The sequence below is a fragment of the Haliotis rufescens genome, unplaced genomic scaffold, assembly GCF_023055435.1.
Source record: "Haliotis rufescens isolate VD_foot unplaced genomic scaffold, xgHalRufe1.0.p SCAF_13, whole genome shotgun sequence".
Lineage (NCBI taxonomy): Eukaryota > Metazoa > Mollusca > Gastropoda > Lepetellida > Haliotidae > Haliotis > Haliotis rufescens.
The window spans coordinates 12,351,994-12,370,054 of NW_025963813.1; the positions used below are offsets into that span (position 1 = coordinate 12,351,994).

Consider the following 18,061-nt stretch of genomic DNA (forward strand, 5'->3'; position numbering starts at 1 on the left):
GTATCCAACAGCCCTTCACATCTTTCAAACGTTCTTGATATAGTTTCTTTACTCCTCCAGGTATGCTATAAATTCCTATTATCCCACCTCACTTAAGCAATATAACAAAAGTCAAGAGTTACCCCGTCTTCAAAGTAGATCCGTACACCCCACCCCCAAATTGATTCCGTGACAGGTTGACAGGTCCGATCCTCATTCATCCCCATTCATGTGGAAGAAAATCAACATCACGTGACAACAACGCTCCAACCGCAGGTAAAACTAGCCATGTGTGAAGTATTGCTCTGTCAACCGACCTAAGTAATTATATTAAAGTCGTATACGCGACGAAATCCGAGTTATGATACAAATTTCACACCGCAGTGCGACAGAGGTGTTAGAACTACCAGTGCCAACCTGAGATATGTTGAACCCCGTTTTACCGTACCACTTGGCTGGTTTGGGCCTTCTCAGGCCTCTGTCTATGGAAGGTATGTATTCACACCTTAACTAACTTATATCCAGCATTCACAGTCACGCTGGTGCTAAAACTCATAGCCGAAGTGTGCGGATACATTTACCGTGAAATTATTTACTAACCTCAATTACTCTGTGTCGGATACAAATTACCGATTTGATGTGCTATGACGCAGGTCTAGGATTATATTACGTTTGAAGGGAGAGGGAAAATGTTAATATTTGCATGAAGTACAGATAGGACAGACACATAGTGTCGATAATGTAAATGTTTGGATATTCTATTCCAAAGAAGTATTCACCAATATACCACCCAGTTTTATTGTATTTTGTTTTCTTCGTTTTATATACGGTTTTCTCTTCACTGGGGGTCCGTTGTTATGGATTTGTTGCATGTTGATATAATTAACGAAATAATATGCTCATTAAACATTCATAGTTCTACCGTAGAGCGAAGCTCAATATTGTCTGTGCCCACAGACAAACATTTTAAACATTGATACACATTGAGATAGTTTTGTTGAATTTTACATCGTAAGCAATGTTTCTTATCAACCAAGCCCGCTGCCATTGTTTTGATGGATTATTTTGCATTTAGTTTCAATGTATATCGTGTTTGGAAATACACATTGTAGACACAGGTTCCTGGGAACTTAAAACGTTGGCTTCAAACATGTTTTTCGCGGAGTAAAATATCATTACACCTTAGCAATAATCATGATCGTAATATTCTTAGTCAAACTGTCATAAAACAGATATGTCTATTCCATCAGAGCATGAACTAATATAATTGGAGAACTGCCATAGAGCATAGGTGATATACGTGAAGTATCTTTCGTATTCGGTAGAAATGTCCTCTCAAATACGATTTACCTGAAATGAGTTATCTCAAATGAATAACAGCGGACCAACCAGCTAACTCAACTGAATACAATCCTCCAAGAAAGTAACTATTTAAAGGACTATATAAACTTCCCGCTGAGTAAAACAAACGCTGATTGGTCTCGCAATTAATTGCGAGAAATGACAATTGAGACAGAGCAAGGTGTTTTCCTTGCGGTGCGCCTCTTTCAACATTTAACTTGCCACAAGGTTTCGGTGTTAATATGCTGGTAACCTGTTGGTTAACAGGTTGCCTTCTTATCAAGTTTGTAATGATCCTATCTTTAAAACAACGCCGAAAGTTTAGAAATTGCTCGCAAAGTGTTGTGTTGCTTTGATCCGAGTGTTTTATTACATGGCTTAATTAGCGCTGAGATTGCCAAATGTGATAGGGCACAGTTTTCAAGACGGGGGGTAGGACATGTGCCTGATATCCTGAGACGGTGACCCCCTATTAAGTCTGACTGAGATATCCCGTCTGTCAATTGTCTTAACGTGCATAATTAAGCGCAAAATTTGCATAAAATTAAGACTACAAATTTGCCATCACACCCCTCGCTTCTCAAATCGCAACGTGAGTGCTAAAGGTGAAGTTTGGCACGAAGCAGGGCCAGGAAAGTCTCTAGTGACATGATGGATTTTTCTCGGATAGAACAAGAGGCACTTATGAAAGGTGTGTGTTTAAGAATGTTTGGTGTGTTACAATCTGTATCAATCCAATGGCTTACTAAGGTCAAATTTGTCAAATAGACTGATTCAGTATTTGTGCTTTTAATTATAACACGTCTGTAATTTAAATTTGTTTGAACAATGTATATCCTTATGTGTTCTACGTCGTAAATAAATTTTCGTTTTATACGTTTTCAGAGGAAGGTTTTAAATTGTTTAAAGTTGTGTAATCGGATAATGATGATACTATTATTTTGGATATTTCGCAATTTACTTAGAAGCCGAATTTTAGTACCATCGCTTTCGGGACACCTCAAACTAATGTTAAGTCCCTTATCGAATCAGATAATCTGCAAATTTACATGCTCTTCACTTAACGCGTCATAAACTAATTGACTAATAACACTTACGCGCGTGCGCAATCACTACTCCTTTCTTAATGATGCATAATTCCGCTTCATATTTACCATCTCTAGGACGTTCATCTTGCAATGAGCGATAATACTATAAATGGGATCGCATTAATGCTGAGGTTTGGTAATCTTATTTTTAGGTAAATGTCAAAACCATCTCTTTCATAACAATACTCGTGGAAAGGTGATCTTTACTGTGGTAGGCTAATGTAAAACCTATTATAATTCCACAGTTAAATTAGCCACATTTATAGCATACACCTACAAGTAACGAATTGACTTTAAATTATTGGTTTGATAAAGAAAAGCCATCGCATGATTAGTTCTAGGACGTGTAGATCATCTACATCAGAAAAATGAGAAGATTGCAATTCTTAATATTTAAATTAATCGTTAACTATTTGATTATTTAATTCCACGATTATCAAATGTGCAATTTCGGGCTATGTTTCTGTGTGTGCGTATATATGTAACATTTTTGAAGATATATAAACAAAAGAAAAAAGTGTGAGCAATGAGAAAAGTTAAATTGGTACGCCCAAGGCGCGAAAAAGTTAATGATTCAAAACCAAAGAGTGTAATTAAATTATCATGGTAGGGTGGGTCAGTGCCTAAGTAATCAAGGCCATGTGGCAAAGCGAATCATTTAGTTTTGTTACGGGCTCCGACGCAACAGTTGGGTAGGCGATTTGTGGTTTCGTGCCGGACGTAATGCGTTTTCACGCCTTCGGGCACTGAAGAGCTCCACAATGAAAACATTCGGACTTTCTTTGTTAAAGATCGCAGATGAGAAATGATGTCTGTTTGTTGGGTTGATATCTTAACAATAAACCTTTATCACCCGAATTTACTTTCAAAATAGTAGTTGTTGTTGTCATATGTCAATGGATTGGTATTCTACTGATGTATCTTTTCGCCCCACCTGTTTTCCTTAACTAAACGGTGTCGACATCGTTTAAATAATCATTGAGGAGTAATTAATTTCTGTCCGTTTTCCATGGTTTCCCGTTGAGTCTCACTTGTAATGACATGTTCATTTTCACCAACATTGCACCTGTTGTTTTGCGATGAAGCGTTGGTGCATTTTTTGTGTAAATTCATCTGTTATGAGTATGGTGTCTGCACTTTAACATTCATCACTTTAGGCACCAGCGCATCCTACAGACAAAGGCAATGGGATTTAAAATTATTTTAATACATCGCGTTTAATCAACTGTGCTGAAAATACCTGTTATCCATGTTTATCGATAAATAACACCTATTCCACAGTTGTATCTTATGTGAAAATGAATGTTATGATACCAACCTGAGTAATGATTTAAAATAGTATCGCCATTTTGTATGCGTTCCTCTTCAAGATTTCTTTCTTATGGCGCTGTTGTAAGTATTGAAAATAGTATGTTGAAATGCGCATTTAAGAATATACAGAATCTTAAAATATTTTATTTATGTGGTGTACAGGTAATAAACCAAAATTAATCTGAGAGTATAATTCCTGAAACTAAAATGCGATAATTTCTTTTTAAATATATGGAGTCAGTTAAGAACAAAATGCATTTCGCTGTCTGTGGTCTTCAGATAGTGTTGGTGATTAAACTTCAATGGAACATGATAGTTTGAGATATTGAAATCACCATACAATCAATATTCGTGCAGTACCACATTTATAAGAAGTACAATTACATTCCAGTACTCAACGTTTTATACTAAATAACATGGTCATAGAAGGTCGTTTGGGGAGTCAAAAGAGTTTTATTAATATGATTTTGAACTACCTCTAACCTGCACCGTATACACGTGTCCCGTTTGACGCCCGTTATGATGATCAACTTTAACTATTGATACCTTTCGTAAATCGTTCGACATGTACCTGATGCTTGTGTATGCTTCGACAGTAAATTAAATGTTTCATTGTAAACATATGCTGCCTTTTCATAGTCTTTCCATCATTGTAGTTGTCATTTCTTTTGAACTTCGGGCATCAAATGTCTGCCATCCATATGACTTATTGATTCATCAGGCGTTAGTTCAAGCACTTTATATCAAAGGCCATCCCGTACTAAAGTACCGATAATCGTTAAAATTTGCATATACTCATACGAATCATAATAATCATCATTCCATTCGTCACAGTTGTCTTTAAATGACACGAAGCTGAACATCAACACAGCAGTAATACCAAAGTTTGCGATTTCGCTGCAAAAATCTAAATTCCATTAAGTCAATATTTCCACTCTTCGAGGGTTATTACTGTGTATATCCACGTGGGGCTCTTTTGTTGGACGTCAGCATAAAATCAAAATTGGTTCTGAAACCCATTTCCAAATGAATACTTTATAGTAATTACATCATTGATTAAACTTTGGCCTCCACCACCTTCTAACAAACCCCCGTCGACAGACGGTCGCGAAAAGGAACACGGTGCCATAGACAAGGACAATGTGTCCGCAACTTGTCGACGGCTGTCAATTATACCTCCCTATAGCAGTATTGATTGTGAAAAGAGTGTATATTTCTCGTGAGTGTTTTCCCACTGTCTCGCTGTACATATCAGTATGTGGTATAATGAGCTGGTAACAAGTGCCACAATGTCATAAATAGCTGTAATTACCAAGACTGTGGCAGCTTGGGAAATTTTCATTGGAGGGTTACGTATAAAAGTCGACTTAAACACAAAAGAGGCTCAACGATTTCTGCAGGACAGGTTGGTTATTTAGGGAAGTTAAACAGAGTATTTTCAAAAAGCTCTTATACAAGTTTGTTATTGTCATGATTTCATTATTTGTAACTTTCTGAAAGGACTGGGTGTTTCTAGTATAAACTGTGCATATTATTGATATGAGCCATGACGCCAGCCATAACGATTGGTACACAAATTTGATTGCTATCAAATACGCCAAGACATAAAATCTCTTGTAAATTCAGTTTTAAGCCATTGTTCTTATATTTATGTGGATGGCAGCTTTGCGGCCTATAAATAACGGGAATGTCCCTTTAATACTGTGTGTTTAATCGGAACAACAAGCGTACATCATAAACACAGCCGAATATCGATTTTTAGCATCCATTTCGTTATGACCCTTAATGGTATGCACAAATCACAATCATTGTATTTCGGTGCAATAAGTTAACAGCAAGTACTATTCAATATTCTTGTAGCCAATGCCCATGAATGCCTTCGAGTATATATTTATATATATATATAATTTCAGAAAATATTCTCTGTATATACTGAACGGAGAGTGAAAGGTTGTTTATGTGATTGTAAGATGAAAGCCACTTTAATCTGTTTTCATGGCATTATGTTGCATTATTTAGTGCTATAAGTATAAGAACATAAATGCAAACTAGGTCACCGCGCATAAAGGTATGACGTAATTAAATACAAAACACCATACAGAATTGGTATTTTTTACGATTCCGTCTGATGAGACGCGGTTTTAGAATTATATGATTATTTTTTCACATTTACGATACCATCCGTTAAAAAGAATATTCTTCTTGTTCTCATTCGTGGAAATAATGCACGTTAATGTGTATGGAGGTATTGTTTGGATTCATTTTTCATACGTACAAATACAAAACACAAATAGCCATTATATAACTTGAAAATGTGAATAACGACTCAAATCCAATGCAAGTACATTGTGGTGTATGGCGATATATGCAATTAGTTGTAATGAGAATAATTCTGCATTGACGTTCTAAAAAGAATTATTTTTCTGTTTGCCTTGTATGTTAAGCGTTTAGCGTTTAGAATAATGCTCATCTGTCTCTCTCGAAGGTGTGTGCGGTAAAAAGCCCATATGAAATTATGGAGGAAAGATTTATGCCAAATAATTCCCATTACATTAACAATATACTTATCCACGTTAGCATTAATACGCATTTTAAGAGTTTTATAGGGCGCTCATCCTTGATGTACATCGGACGCTATTAAACGACAGTCTTTCACAAATTACGGTTGTATTATGATAAATAGGATTACATATCAAATATCAAAGATGGGCACATTGACTTTACAGATAGTGGTTTCCTAAAGATAAATTTCGGAATAAAGGGGCTAAGTTTTTTAACTTTTGTCACGTTATAATCGCTTAACATTCTGTTGATTTTATTATCATTTTATGGTTATATCCACAATTTAGATATTTAATAGCCTACTGTGAGTGGAAATATTTTCCATACAACTAATTTTATGACTATATCGTGAAAAGAATTAAAAAGACCTTAATGGACAATACTATTATCGTCGCTTTTCATAGGAATCATCGGACACGGGACTTATTTCCAAAACTCAAACAAGTTCACTGGTTTGAAACACCGCATCGGTTAACTATGTCAGAAATCATCGAAAATTTAACTATGACGCTGTAATTACATAATGAATGTTAAGTTAAGAAAGATGAATACAGACTAAAAACCTTCATCGGCACGCTTTATATTGAGAACATGTATTTGTATGAAAGAATTATATAAACTTTATAAAAAAAATCCTGACTAAAATGAATTTTAGTTGAAGTATTCTAGCAGAATGTTTAATGGCTAAATTCGGAGTCAAGCTCCTGTATTATAACCATACAATCAAATGGACTGAAAATACATCTAAGGGCTGCTTCCTTTTGTGTTCGGGCTTTTAAACGTCTGTGCGACAATTAACCATTACTCTTTTCATTTATTGCAAGATGGGAAGCTTGAACAAATAAAAGCCTGCAACATGGCCGAACCTATCCTATTTCCTCAAAAGTAACTTTATTATTTTGAGACATTGTGTTGTTTTTACACGGGTGACTTTTGGAACAGTAATGGCTGAGGAATGAACAGTGTTTACAATAGATTATGTTTCATCCTATTTAATTTATTGTTATTTATCACGTTGAGAATAGGGTCATTAGATGTGCCCCACACTCTGAAAATGTATTGACGTTTATACCTTGGGCAATGTTTTGAAACCGGTGGGTCTGTTTGTCGTGCAAAAACGTTCTATTAAGAAACACACGAGTGTTGATATGTTATTGATTATAAAGAAACTGATGAAATTTCGTCTTGATGAAAGTTATGATAGAACTAATAAGCCGGATTTCACAAATCCTCGAAACAGTATAAATTCCTTCCAAGTTAAATAACAACTGAGAACTGTATACAAGTTGTGTTGTCATAAAGTTGTTGAGTCAATACGGCATTTAATTATCGCGCAATCGCGCAATTTGTCTATGATTTTTTCAAAGAGAAAATAATATTTAATTTATGAATGGATGTTTCCAATTATCTTTCTTGGGTGTTTCATATCCTCAAGAAAAATATCGCAGGGTAACGCGAATTGATTTTCTGATGTTAATGCATACAATGTGACCACTCAAAGGCAATGTTCTTTAATTAAACATTTTCCAAACGGCTTAAATAACTCTATTTAAATTTGTTCTTTAAACAAAATAACTTTTTGCCTTTTCTAAATGATTGAATTCAGTACTATACGTATAACTGCAATGTCGATAATTTTTCATCAGTATACAGTAACCTGTGTCAAATGTTTTTTTCAAATCGTCATGTGTCCATTTCATTTAGGCCAAGGTCGTGTAAATCAACTCGGCGGCGTCTTCATCAACGGCCGTCCTCTTCCTAACCACATCCGCCTAAAGATCGTCGAGTTGGCGTCTCAAGGTGTACGTCCATGCGTCATAAGCCGTCAGCTTCGAGTCTCCCACGGGTGCGTCTCAAAAATACTTCAACGTTATCAAGAAACCGGAAGTATACGTCCTGGCGTCATCGGTGGAAGCAAGCCGCGGGTTGCCACACCGGAAGTGGAGAAACGGATTGAGACGTACAAGAAAGACAACCCAGGTATTTTCAGCTGGGAGATACGAGATAGGCTACTCAAGGAAGGAATCTGTGACAGAAGCACTGTCCCGAGTGTTAGCTCAATCAGTCGTGTTCTCCGGTCCAAATTCTGCAAAGGTTCCGACGACGAGAGCATAGATGGAGAAGACGAGGAAGAAGAGGTTGCCAGGAGCAACGGAGAAAAACTGGTAGATTCTGCAGGAGACGACACTGCAGATACAAGTGAAGATAAACTTGAGGGTAAGGATCTATTTGTTTGTTTGGACAGGTACATCGTAGGTTTTGACAAGCATATCCATAAAACCCCGAAAGCATATCTCTTCACATAGAGGGGCGGTCGGGTAGCCTAGTGGTTAAAGCGTTCGCTCGTCACGCTGAAGACCCGGCTTCGATTCTCGACATGGGTACAATGTGTGAAGCCCATTTCTGGTGTTCCCCGCCGTGATATTGCTGGAATATTGCTAAAAGCGGCGTAAAACCATACTGACTCACTCTCCACATAGATGTTTTTTTTAATTTCAATCCATCATCGATAAATTGATCCAGAATCTGATTGGTCAATCAACTGTCCATCAACCTGTGCAACGAAACCTTCTAAACTCGAAGTCATGGGGACCGTCGAACATATATCGAGTTATCCGTAGTTCGAGATAAGAGGTGCGTCGAAATCATACTTTAGTGCCAACACATATGCTGAAGGGCCATAAAGTTACAGGTATATCAAAGTACAGATTTCGTTGCACCAGGCATACGTATATGCTTCAATTCAAAATCGTTTTAGTTTATATCGGTTTAGAGACATTCCGCATACGAAGTGTATGATCAGTTAACATATTAATGGTATACTTTATAAAATACAAAAAGTACAAATAAATACGATAAGGCTATGAAACTTTCTTGTCCTTATAGAATCCAGGCGTCATGCCGCTTGAATATTACTGAGTGTGGCATTTAACAACAAAAAGAGTGCACAAACATCTACTTAATTTTTGAAAACAGTACAGTATGTTAGTTCCTATTTCAAAATTGAGCTGTTGGTGCAGTCATGTTTTAACAATATCTCACCGTTTTATCTGAAGTTTCATCAGAGTGAATAAAAATTTAATTGTTATCTGCCTATAATTTTGTCCGGATACACGATGATCAAAGTTGATGAACATGACACAAAAAGCGGGATGTTAATGCTGAACAACTGGACGTGCTACTTTCACGGCGAAAAAGGTGTATCAACTGATGTTTACTGTTCGGAACATAGCATGTTTGTTGCAAAACGAATATTATGACTGTTACTTTGAATTTAAACATTCGGTGTAGCTGGACTTTTATACGTGTGTGCTCCAACGTCAAAGAATCATTAATGATGCTGTATAATGTCTTTCTAGTTTATGGCCTATTGTGTGCCTCGTGATGTTTGAAAATGAATTGTCGCGTGATGGATTTTTGAATAGCTAAAACGAATATTTAATTATCATGATTTGGGTTTTGGTCATCCGTATAATGAATTCATAGAATCAATTTGAAAGTGATAATGAAAAACAATGTTTTTTCAACGAATTAATGAACGATTTTATTGAGCCCTTGACACACCCTTAAACGCGTGATGCATTCAAATCACTCAATACCCAATTTCATACTTAAAATTAGGAGATCGTTAGCAGAAATCTCCGTACAGTCACGTGACAGTGACGAAGATCCGAATAGACAAGTCAGAAATTACTCACTCAAGTCTAAACGGGGACAGAATTAGTACAACGAAGTGACAGCAAGGAATAGCAAAATGTGTCCAGTTGCATTGAGCTGTTTGATTGTCCTATTATTAAAGAGGTTGTTTGGCCAACAACCATTCCATTGTCGCGCCTAATCCTCATATCTCTTCCTTCTGACAAACCAGATAAGTGATAGGTGTGTGTTACAAGGAAGCGCCCTCTACTGACCCGTGAAATAGGGCTAATTGTCTCCCTTGTTAAACTCTGACTTCGCTCGTTCTATTACCTCCACTTTAGACTATTGCCATTCTACCGATGGCCTAAGAAAATATACTTTTGTCCTAAATGGCGTGTACTGCCGTAGGCTTGTTGCTGACCACGTGTTTGATTGACAGCTTGTGTCATGCGCGCCAGGATGCGCGTTAAACGAGAAGGTGTGAATTGAACATTACAAAGTGACACGTGATTTTATTATTAAATTTCGTTGGGTAAACATGGATTGCGGGTGAAAGAAAACACCAATAATTGCTGAGAAAATAATTTAGAATTCCATTTCAAGCAAGCTTGATTTAACTCTATTACTGTCATTTATAGGCGCAAGCTGACCATTTCATTACTCTTTATCCCTTTGTTATAGTTTCAAATTCACGAGGTTCGAGCTGATGACGCAAATGATGAAGCCAGATTGTTAACCATAACATAGCATCAGTCGTTATAAACCTGGATCCATTTGTTTCAGCGGATGCTTTGTCGTCAATGCTGTACTGGTTGTGATCTATATGTTTAGCATTGCTGGTTGTTCTCAAATGACGGACGTTTTCACGAAATGACGTAGCGTTTGTTCAAGATAACGTTAAGATAGTCGAGCACTCAATGTAACTTTGTTTGCGGTGAGGTATTTGAGTAGGGCCAGATGTTTCTAATTCTAAATGGAACATATTTTTATGGGATTGAATCCACCTAAATTTGTAGGGGGTCATGTCAAGGTGAGAGTAAAGTGCCGTTTGATTCAAAGTTTCTCTTTAAATTACCTCGAGCCGAGCGTCTCATTTTCGTTTGCTCTGGGTCGAACACTCAAATTCTCATCTATAAAATAACCCAACAGGGCTCAGTGGTGGTGTCAAGCTCGCCGCATCTACCACACCTGTGAGGAGTTATAAACGTGATTGATGGATCTGCGCATCGGGGGTGGTTGTTAATTGCGCACACTCCCTCGGTTGTTGGTAATTTTTACCAAAACTTGACCACCTTTTTAAACGGAGATGGATCAAACGCTAAGTCCAACCGTGTTGATTCTTTTGCAAGGAACGGGCTCTTGAGCCTTACAAACAGACAGTATTAAAATTAATGTCAGTTTGCGAGTCCTTTTCAAGCCACGAAATTATACCCAACTTATTTCTGCTTCGTTTTTGGTGTAGAATAGATTTTGAATTGAGAAGTCATTGTGGGTGAATTATGAACCGTGAAACAAACCTGACTACGCTACAATGTCGTGGCGGGAGATCCCCCCATCAGCTATTAAACATCTCACAGCACGAAACATTTAAATTTCTCATAATAAATTTGTCATTTTCTTCGTGTACCGAACCGTTACGACGGTTTGAAAAGACCCCTCGAAATCGGCAAGCAACTGAAACTAATGCTGAATTTTCCGATTTGATCATTTACTGTGAGAGCCGTGGCGTGTGCACATCTCTCGCCAGGGGGCGCCTTTGAAGATCAACTCCCGTCGTTCCGTGCGGCTGTGAATGTTAGCAGACGACCGATGTGTTTGAAACCAGCTTTAGAGACCCTAGCAGTTCACAGTAGGGGGGGAATCATAAACCTTATTCCATACATCTCTTCCCTGAGCTACCTTCAATAACTCTAAGCCGAATTTCATTTCAATTGTGAAAAACGACCCGCCATTTTGACCCCCAATGAATAATTTATTTGAGATACATTCCTTTGAGCATGAGATGATTTCTGTTTCAACCCCTTCCGAAAATTCAATTAATTTAAGATGGCTGTATTAAAAAGTGAGCAGTCAGTGACAGTCAGTTGAAGCTAAAAGTTCCACCGACCATGAAATCAAATCGCATCATACTCGCATGGGAGACGCATCGCTATAGCTTCTGTTAGTAGAAACTGAAAATACAAATAGAAACCTTTCTTCCCCCATAGATAATAAAAAAAATGAAGAGAAAAAAAAACCCATTATGAAACCCAATGAAATATGATGAAGTGATTTGTAACTGATTGAATTTAGCGACATGTTTATATGGGGCTGTCTTGTAACACCCCATCCAGTCTGGGGTCATGACAAGTCGCCCGCAGTAAAGCAATTGGGAGGCTGTTTTATATGTACCTCATGTCAAAGAAACTTGTCATGAGACAGTACTTCACAGTACTTAATTCACTGAAAAGACACGGTTCATGCCCATAATCACACTTGTTACTGTATATCATTGACAAAGGTGAGAATTGTATTGCTTTCATGACTTATCGCCTTTTGAATAATGACATATAGTTTAAGCATTGTCTCCTGAAATTGACATTGAAAAACACTTTGTAAATTAATGTTGCATACTTGTTTTATATAAATGTGTTTGTAATATCTAAAACCATGCACCATCCTTTTGATATTATAGCAGATAGATTGTCATTCAGTAAACGATATTTACACTTTATAATATAAGATGAGGTGAGGTCAAATGGGTGACTCAATTGGTGATACGTTTATAAGAAAACGAGTTTTCAGTTCTGGCTATTCCAAACAAATCGAAAAACAAATTTCTGACCTTTCGTCAACTTCTTGATCGGGATTAAAGCGGATTCCCAAACGCAAATTAAAATCGTCTCAGTTACTGTTTGAACTTTCTTCTCAGTCATGTCAGTCAGCACAATAAAGCTATTTTGGGTCAAAACCTTACACTGGTTCTGGGACATTCAAGTCGACTGCTTGCTGTCGGAACGTAGCTTGAAATGCCACGTGCCTCACGTCATGTCACTGTACCGGTATTTGCACGTGCAAAACGCACCTCGTGCATTTAGAGCAGAGACGACGCTTCACTGTTGTGTCCCCCCTTATACCGCGCATCGCAACATGGAAACACGGGTTTACTTATATGATTTTAGGTTTACGTATAGGTTTACGTTTCAGTACTAAATTATTTTGACGGTTTATAAGACTGATAAAACACCACTCCTCGTCCATGGTCGAGATGGTAAAACACTCTGGAGGCGGAGACCTGGTGATTAAAACATGGGGATTCGCGTTCGGTATCACAAGCGCGGTCCCTGCCACCCTGGAATCTTACAATCGCAACCAAAACCTCGGAGTCGTGTTTTATTCTTTACTGAACGTGTTTTTGATATGACCAGCCCGTGTTTTCACCAAGATTGTGTGCTTTTTTTCAGCCGTGTTCAGATTTGTTCACAAAAGTGAATAATCATCTTTACCAATAACCAGTTTTCGAATATATCGTACATAATCAGATGTATATTTTCGTTATTGAAATTTATTTAAATATTAATCTATTTCAGATGTTTCGGACTGTGATTCTGAACCAGGACTGCAGTTGAAGAGAAAACAGAGGAGAAGCCGGACTACTTTCACGGCGGAGCAACTTGAAGAACTCGAGAGAGCGTTCGAAAGAACGCATTATCCTGATATTTATACAAGGGAAGAATTAGCACAGAGAACTAAGTTAACGGAAGCACGTGTTCAAGTTTGGTTTAGCAATAGACGCGCAAGATGGCGAAAACAAGTAGGAACCAATCAGCTATCAGCAATCAATACATTCCTCCAGATGCCTCAAGCAGTGCCGAGCTCCCATGCGCCGTATGGACTTCCTGAATCAAGCTATCACATTCCTTCCGCTTCCGGTACGCATTTTATGATTCATTCGAAATCGGTTACCATGCCGCCAGTTGTTTGATGAAAATAAGGAAATATCCATCGTTGCGATCAGTGATGTCAGAATAAAATGTTGATTGTACATGTTATTTTTTGGCCAAGGCAATGAACCGTGTTACTATTGTAATATATCTTTTTTTCAGACACGTTTTGGCATCGTCCACCACTGCCCGGCCCTCTTCATCAAGCATTTTCCCATCCGCCATCATTCAAACCGGAAGTATCATATGGAGGATTGATGGACTCGTATCTGAGCCATGCAGCTCAAGTAAGGCGCTTACCACATATATTATATACACATATGTTTCGTTTCTGAGTCAGAAATAGTCATTTCAAACGGGATTATTGCTACATTTATTGTTAAAGCATCTGGCTTGACTGCGCGAGTGAAGCTTGAACGTCACCATTTGCGAACACCTGGTGTCATCCCTGATTTTCAGTGGTCCATTCATATAATTTTCACAGCTCTTTTGCCTTTTGCGCCAAATGGAATCTCATTCGGTGGATAATAGAGACTAGCTATTCTCTTGCATTGACAATTCATATATACTTGTTTCTAAGTCTTGTCTGACTAATTGTGCCACTGTGGGAATTGAACCCTTTGTTATGCGTGGCGAGAGAACGCGTAAACCACAAAGCTAGACTGAAACGAAGGTCGTTATCTCAATATCTGAATGTAGCAGGCTGGCTATCCGTTGTTATCACATCCGACCATTATAATCGGGTTATGATTCCTAAGAATTACCCGAGTGACCCTTGACACCAATGTCAGTCGTCTTCCGCGATATAAAATATGTTATTGTGAGTCATAAAAAAAGATAGATTATATTACATAAAGAAAAAAATAGAATAGACTGCGATCGATGGTTATTGATTTCCCATGACTGAAAAAAGTGAGCGTATGTTGCATGAACCTGCGATAGCAATTTGTCGCTATACGCAAGAGCGACCATTGATCTTGCAAAGATAACAATTCTGAAACTCAATAGAGGCATGTTGCAAAACTCCAATTCTATAATTATTTATATTTATTGAAAACATTTTGTATTTTCTATTTCTTTCATTCTTTCAGGTCCCCTCATACAACAGCCTGGCGTCAGGGACAACATATTCCACAGCATGGTCAACGCCGACGGTGAATTCAACTCTCGCAACACTAAGCTCATACCATCCTGGCGTCTCGACATACCCGTATGACGTCGCAAAGTCTAGTATTACTCCCTCGACCTTCACGTCTCAAGGTACATGACCCCATTAATCGATGTATTTTGTATAAAAATAATGTGTTTTTTAAAAGAGTAATCACCTGCTAATCCAGAGTAAAGATGGAAGAAAAAAATGGACAGAAAAGCAGTCATAAAGGCAAACATTTCGGGTCCTTATGAATGAAGATGATGTCTTGTATAGGGAGGGATCAGTCGCCACAAATCGTTGTGCAGAGTAACGTCCCTTATCCGTGCCAGAATCCTATGATCGTGGTTTCGAATCCCAGAATCGCCTTGGTTTGTCAGTTCCATTCCCTAAGTGACAAACATCTAGTACCTACATCTCCTCGGTTTTTCTCCCACATTAAGCTGACACGCCATGATAAAACTGTAATACTGTTGAAAACGCCCTCAAACCCACCTCACGCACTCGCGTATACATATATGAATAAGTGTGTTGGAATGCGGTCGGCTGTCACACAGAAGCTCGTGGTTTAATTCCACATGTTTGTTCAGTTTGTAAAACCTATTCTCTTTGTCCCCAACCCTAATTCCCAAAAGGAATTAACGATATATTGAAACTACTATATACGCACTATAAATTAAAACGTGTCGTTGTCTTTTCAGGCGTGGACAAGTGCTCAACAGATGAAACATTAGCGGCATTACGACTGAAATCTCGTGAACATTCCGCCATGTTGGGGTTCGGTCTCGTCAATACAGATCTCGCGAGACCTACAAGTTCATATCAAACTGTGTAACGTGCAACCACATGCGTCATCCATTTTGACAAACACAAACATTCCTATGCTCAAAATGACAGCTGCATCAACCGTGGTTGACAATCTGGTTATGTGACGAAATAAGGAAGAAGAGACTACGCTTCAGTGAGAAGCACCCAAGATCTCAGATGTAACTGAGTCGAAAGGATCATTCCACAATGCCATTGTATATAGCTACCTAAGTATATACAAGATAATGTATTCCAAGTGAACTGATCGTACATGCATGACAATGTCATACTGATAGACTCCTGATATGGCATTGATTTTAAACCGGTATGTTTCATGAGCAAAGTTAGCAAATCAATGGTGCTATCTGTATGGTTATACAGTCTGTTTGTGAATTTGCCCCATAGAAAAACATTTTACATTATATTTAAGCATTGATGAAGTCTTTGACTTGTGGTTGGTGTTGTTTCAAGAATGTCTTGGAATGTACTTGTCATGTAAATATAAATGTTCCTGTATTGTTTCTATGTGTGGGACCTTCTGTAGTGTGCATAATGTGCAATCCACATTTATAAACAACGCAGATTATTGTATATATTGACATACATTTGCCATACATAAGTATAGTGATGTAAACATACTACTGATGCAATATTTACTTTTGAAACGAGAATAAATATATTTTCAAACTATATCGTGGTTTCTATGCTACTTTTAACATACTCTTCTTTGATAAAGTTTGATCATGCCTTCTGGAAGAGACAGTCAGTGTGATTTTACAATGCTTTCTGCAATATTTCCGGTCGTTTTCAGGCGCTGGCGGTTTATATTCAAACATGATCCAAATGTGGATAATCCAGAGGCCGTGGGATTTTAACAATACGTTTACAGTCAAATATAGGAACTGATTTTCGCCACCAACTACAATCATATTGTTTGGCAACAATCTTTCTTTGTTTGTTTGTTGTTTAACGCCGCACTCAGCAATATTCCAGCTATATGGCGGTGGTCCGTAAATAATCGAGTCTGGACCAGAGAATCCAGTCATTGGCATCATGAGCATCAATCCACGCAATTGGGATACAATGACATGCATCAACCAAATCAGCGAGCCTGACCACCCGATTCGGTTACTCGCCACTTACGACAAGCACGGTCGCCATTTACGGCAAGAATTGGGTTGTTGAAGACCTACTCTAACCCGGATCTTCACGGGCTTTAATTGACAACATCCATCAACACAGAAAGAGCATGACGACTGTTAATGTCAACCACGACCATTTATACCATTTCGCTGTCCACTCGGGTTTGTTTTTGTTACCTTGCAATGAGTGAGAAGGACATTTTAAAAGTTTTCCTAAAACTCCATTTCTATTGGGTTTATCAAGGAGGAAAAAGCGCGCTGGACTTCTATTCCAGGGGCCGTGGGTTCGAATCCCACCAGGGATGCAGCAATCATTTTAATTTTAATTTTTTAACATACTTCTTTACCAACTGGGGGCACGGGTGGCCCAGTCGTCTAAGGCGCCGCGATTCGCTGTGCTGAGTTACGTCCCTTGGGCACGCCAGAAACCTATGATCGTGGGTTTGAATCCCGGTTCGCCCCGATTATGTTTCTAGGTTTGTCAGCACCATACCCGTGCTCGTGGGTTTCACCGAAGTGGTAAACATCTGAGACCTGCATCACTTCGGGCTTTCCTCCCACATTAAGCTGACACGCCGTGATATGACTGGAATACTGTTAAAAAGCGGCGTTAAACCCAACTCACTCACTCTTTACCAACTACAATCATATCGTGAGGCAACATTCTTCATTTTAATGTCATAAGGTGATAAGAGATTTAAAATGTTACAGACCTATTTCACTGATCAATGTTGACTGTAAATTAATATCAGGCACATTGTCTTTTAGACTCAAGTCTGTCATGTCAGATATTATCTCCCCTGAACAATCCTGCTGTGTACCAGGTAGAGACATTGCACACAATTTACATTCGGTCAGGGATGTAGTTGATATAGTGGATAGTGAAGATAAAGATGCATTTTTAATTAAAGTAGATCAAGAGAAAGCTTTCGATAGAGTTTCACATAATTACTTGTTGGATATTTTACAAAAATTCAATTTTGGGAATAATTTTATATCCTGGATTAGAATTTTGTATACAGACATTAAAAGTTCTGTCAAGTGTAATGGGCATTTAAGTCCATATTTCAAACTATCCCGTGGAGTAAGGCAAGGGGACCCGATGAGTTCCATGCTGTT

At 38.1% G+C, this 18,061-nt stretch overlaps 1 protein-coding gene across 2 annotated transcripts; it reads left to right on the plus strand.

Annotated features, from left to right (window-relative positions):
* Positions 1 to 314: 314 nt before the first annotated feature.
* On the plus strand, positions 315 to 16,490 carry LOC124139112 (paired box protein Pax-7-like). 2 transcript variants are annotated; one of them, XM_046506135.2, is made up of 6 exons: positions 315 to 470; positions 7,986 to 8,498; positions 13,490 to 13,831; positions 14,006 to 14,130; positions 14,935 to 15,103; positions 15,695 to 16,490. In XM_046506135.2, exons 1-6 carry the CDS (start codon positions 404 to 406, stop codon positions 15,826 to 15,828), a joined length of 1,350 nt encoding a protein of 449 aa, XP_046362091.1. In that variant the 5' UTR covers positions 315 to 403; the 3' UTR covers positions 15,829 to 16,490. The 2 variants fall into 2 exon arrangements, with proteins under 2 accessions (XP_046362091.1, XP_046362092.1); XM_046506136.2 differs by lacking the exon at positions 315 to 470 and adding an exon at positions 1,897 to 2,011.
* The last annotated feature ends 1,571 nt before the right edge of the window (positions 16,491 to 18,061 follow it).

Coding starts and splice junctions, on each gene's coding strand:
- LOC124139112 (XM_046506135.2), top strand. CDS start 404: ATGTTGAACCCCGTTTTACCGTACCACTTGGCTGGTTTGGGCCTTCTC. Junction 13,832..14,005: donor TCACATTCCTTCCGCTTCCG/GTACGCATTTTA, acceptor TCTTTTTTTCAG/ACACGTTTTGGCATCGTCCA. Junction 14,131..14,934: donor ATCTGAGCCATGCAGCTCAA/GTAAGGCGCTTA, acceptor TCATTCTTTCAG/GTCCCCTCATACAACAGCCT.